The 1,611-nt window shown below is 47.5% G+C and overlaps 1 protein-coding gene across 1 annotated transcript; it reads left to right on the top strand.

The window, feature by feature from the left end:
• The first annotated feature begins 208 nt into the window (after positions 1 to 208).
• On the top strand, positions 209 to 1,030 carry LOC114371546. Its single transcript, XM_028328954.1, has one exon. It carries the CDS (start codon positions 209 to 211, stop codon positions 1,028 to 1,030), a length of 822 nt encoding a protein of 273 aa, XP_028184755.1.
• The last annotated feature ends 581 nt before the right edge of the window (positions 1,031 to 1,611 follow it).

Below are 1,611 nucleotides of genomic sequence, written 5' to 3'. Positions count from 1 at the left end.
CCGAGGTTTCTTGGGGAGTTTCAACTACATAGTAAGGTTCATATCACATTTCACCGCTACCTGCGAGCCGCTCTTCAAACTCTTGTGCAAGAACCAATCCGTTCGTTGGAACGATGGCTGTCAAGAGGCATTTGGAAGGATCAAACAATGCCTTATGAATCCTCCTGTGCTTATGCCACCGGTACCCAGGAGGCCTCTTATCCTATACATGACAGTGTTGGATGAGTCGATGGGATGCATGCTGGGGCAGCACGACAATTCTGGAAAAAGAGAACGGGTTGTCTATTACTTGAGCAAAAAGTTCACGGCCCGTGAGATGAACTACTCTCTGCTGGAAAAGACATGTTGTGCCTTGGTATGGGCATCCCATCGTCTAAGGCATTATATGTTGAGCCATACCACTTGGTTGGTATCCAAGATGGACCCAGTCAAGTACATTTTTGAGAAGCCCGCTCTTATGGGGCGAATTGCTCAGTGGCAAGTTTTGCTATCTGAGTTTGATATCATCTATGTCGCCCAAAAGGCGATAAAGGGAAGTGCCTTGGCAGACTATTTGGCTCATCAGCCTCTCAATGATTACCAGCCCATGCATCCGGAGTTTCCAGATGAAGACATTATGGCCTTGTTCAAAGAGAAGTTAGAGGATAAGGACATGGATAAGTGGATTGTGTGGTTCGACGGCGCGTCCAACACCCTAGGCCTTGGGGTTAGGGCGGCTTTGATCTCTCCTGAAAATCAATGCATTCCCTTCACGGCCAAATTAGGTTTCGATTGCATGAACAACATGGCCGAATACGAGGCATTTGCCCTCGGGATCCATGTGACAATTGACTTCAACATCAAGTTGCTCAAAGTGTACGGAGACTCAGCCTTGGTGATTCACCAGCTAAGGGGAGAATGGGAGACTAGGGATCATAAGCTGATACCCTATCAGAACTACATCAAGAAGTTGGCTGAGTTCTTTGAAGATGTCTCTTTCCACCACGTTCCCAGAGAGGAGAATCAAATGGCCGATGCGTCGCCACTCTAGCATCCATGTTCCAGCTGTCTCCGCATGGAGACTTGTCGTACATCGAGTTCAGATGTCACGGCAAGCCTGTGCATTGCTGTTTTATAGAAGAGGAACAAGATGTTAAACCTTGGTACTTCGACATCAAGATATACATCAAAAACAAGGAGTACCCACAAGAGGCTTCTGACAATGACAAAAGAACATTAAGAAGGTTGGCAACTGGTTTCTTCTTGAGTGGAAGCATTTTGTACTAAAGAAACCATGACATGGTTTTACTCCGATGTGTGGAGGCCAAGGAGGTTGAACAGATGCTAGTAGAAGTCCACGAAGGTTCCTTTGGAAAAAATGCCAACAGGCATGCTATGGCCCGAAAGATTCTGAGGGCGGGATATTACTGGCTCACCATGGAGTGCGAATGCTGCATCCATGTTAGGAAATGCCACAAATGCCAGACATTCATGGACAATGTCAATGCTCCGCCCATGCCTTTGAATGTTTTGGCAGCACCGTGGCCCTTCTCCATGTGGGGAATAGATGTGATCGGGGCCATTGAGCCCAAGGCTTCAAACGGGCTTCGCTTCATCCTGGTTGCGATCGAC

Source organism: Glycine soja, chromosome 10 (assembly GCF_004193775.1).
Source record: "Glycine soja cultivar W05 chromosome 10, ASM419377v2, whole genome shotgun sequence".
In the NCBI taxonomy this organism is placed as follows: Eukaryota; Viridiplantae; Streptophyta; class Magnoliopsida; order Fabales; family Fabaceae; genus Glycine; species Glycine soja.
The sequence above is the reverse complement of the archived record's forward strand: the minus strand, read 5'-3'. Positions and strand labels throughout refer to the sequence as shown.

Bases quoted from the DNA above. Each gene is read 5' to 3' on its own strand.
- LOC114371546 (XM_028328954.1), top strand. From the start codon at position 209: ATGACAGTGTTGGATGAGTCGATGGGATGCATGCTGGGGCAGCACGAC.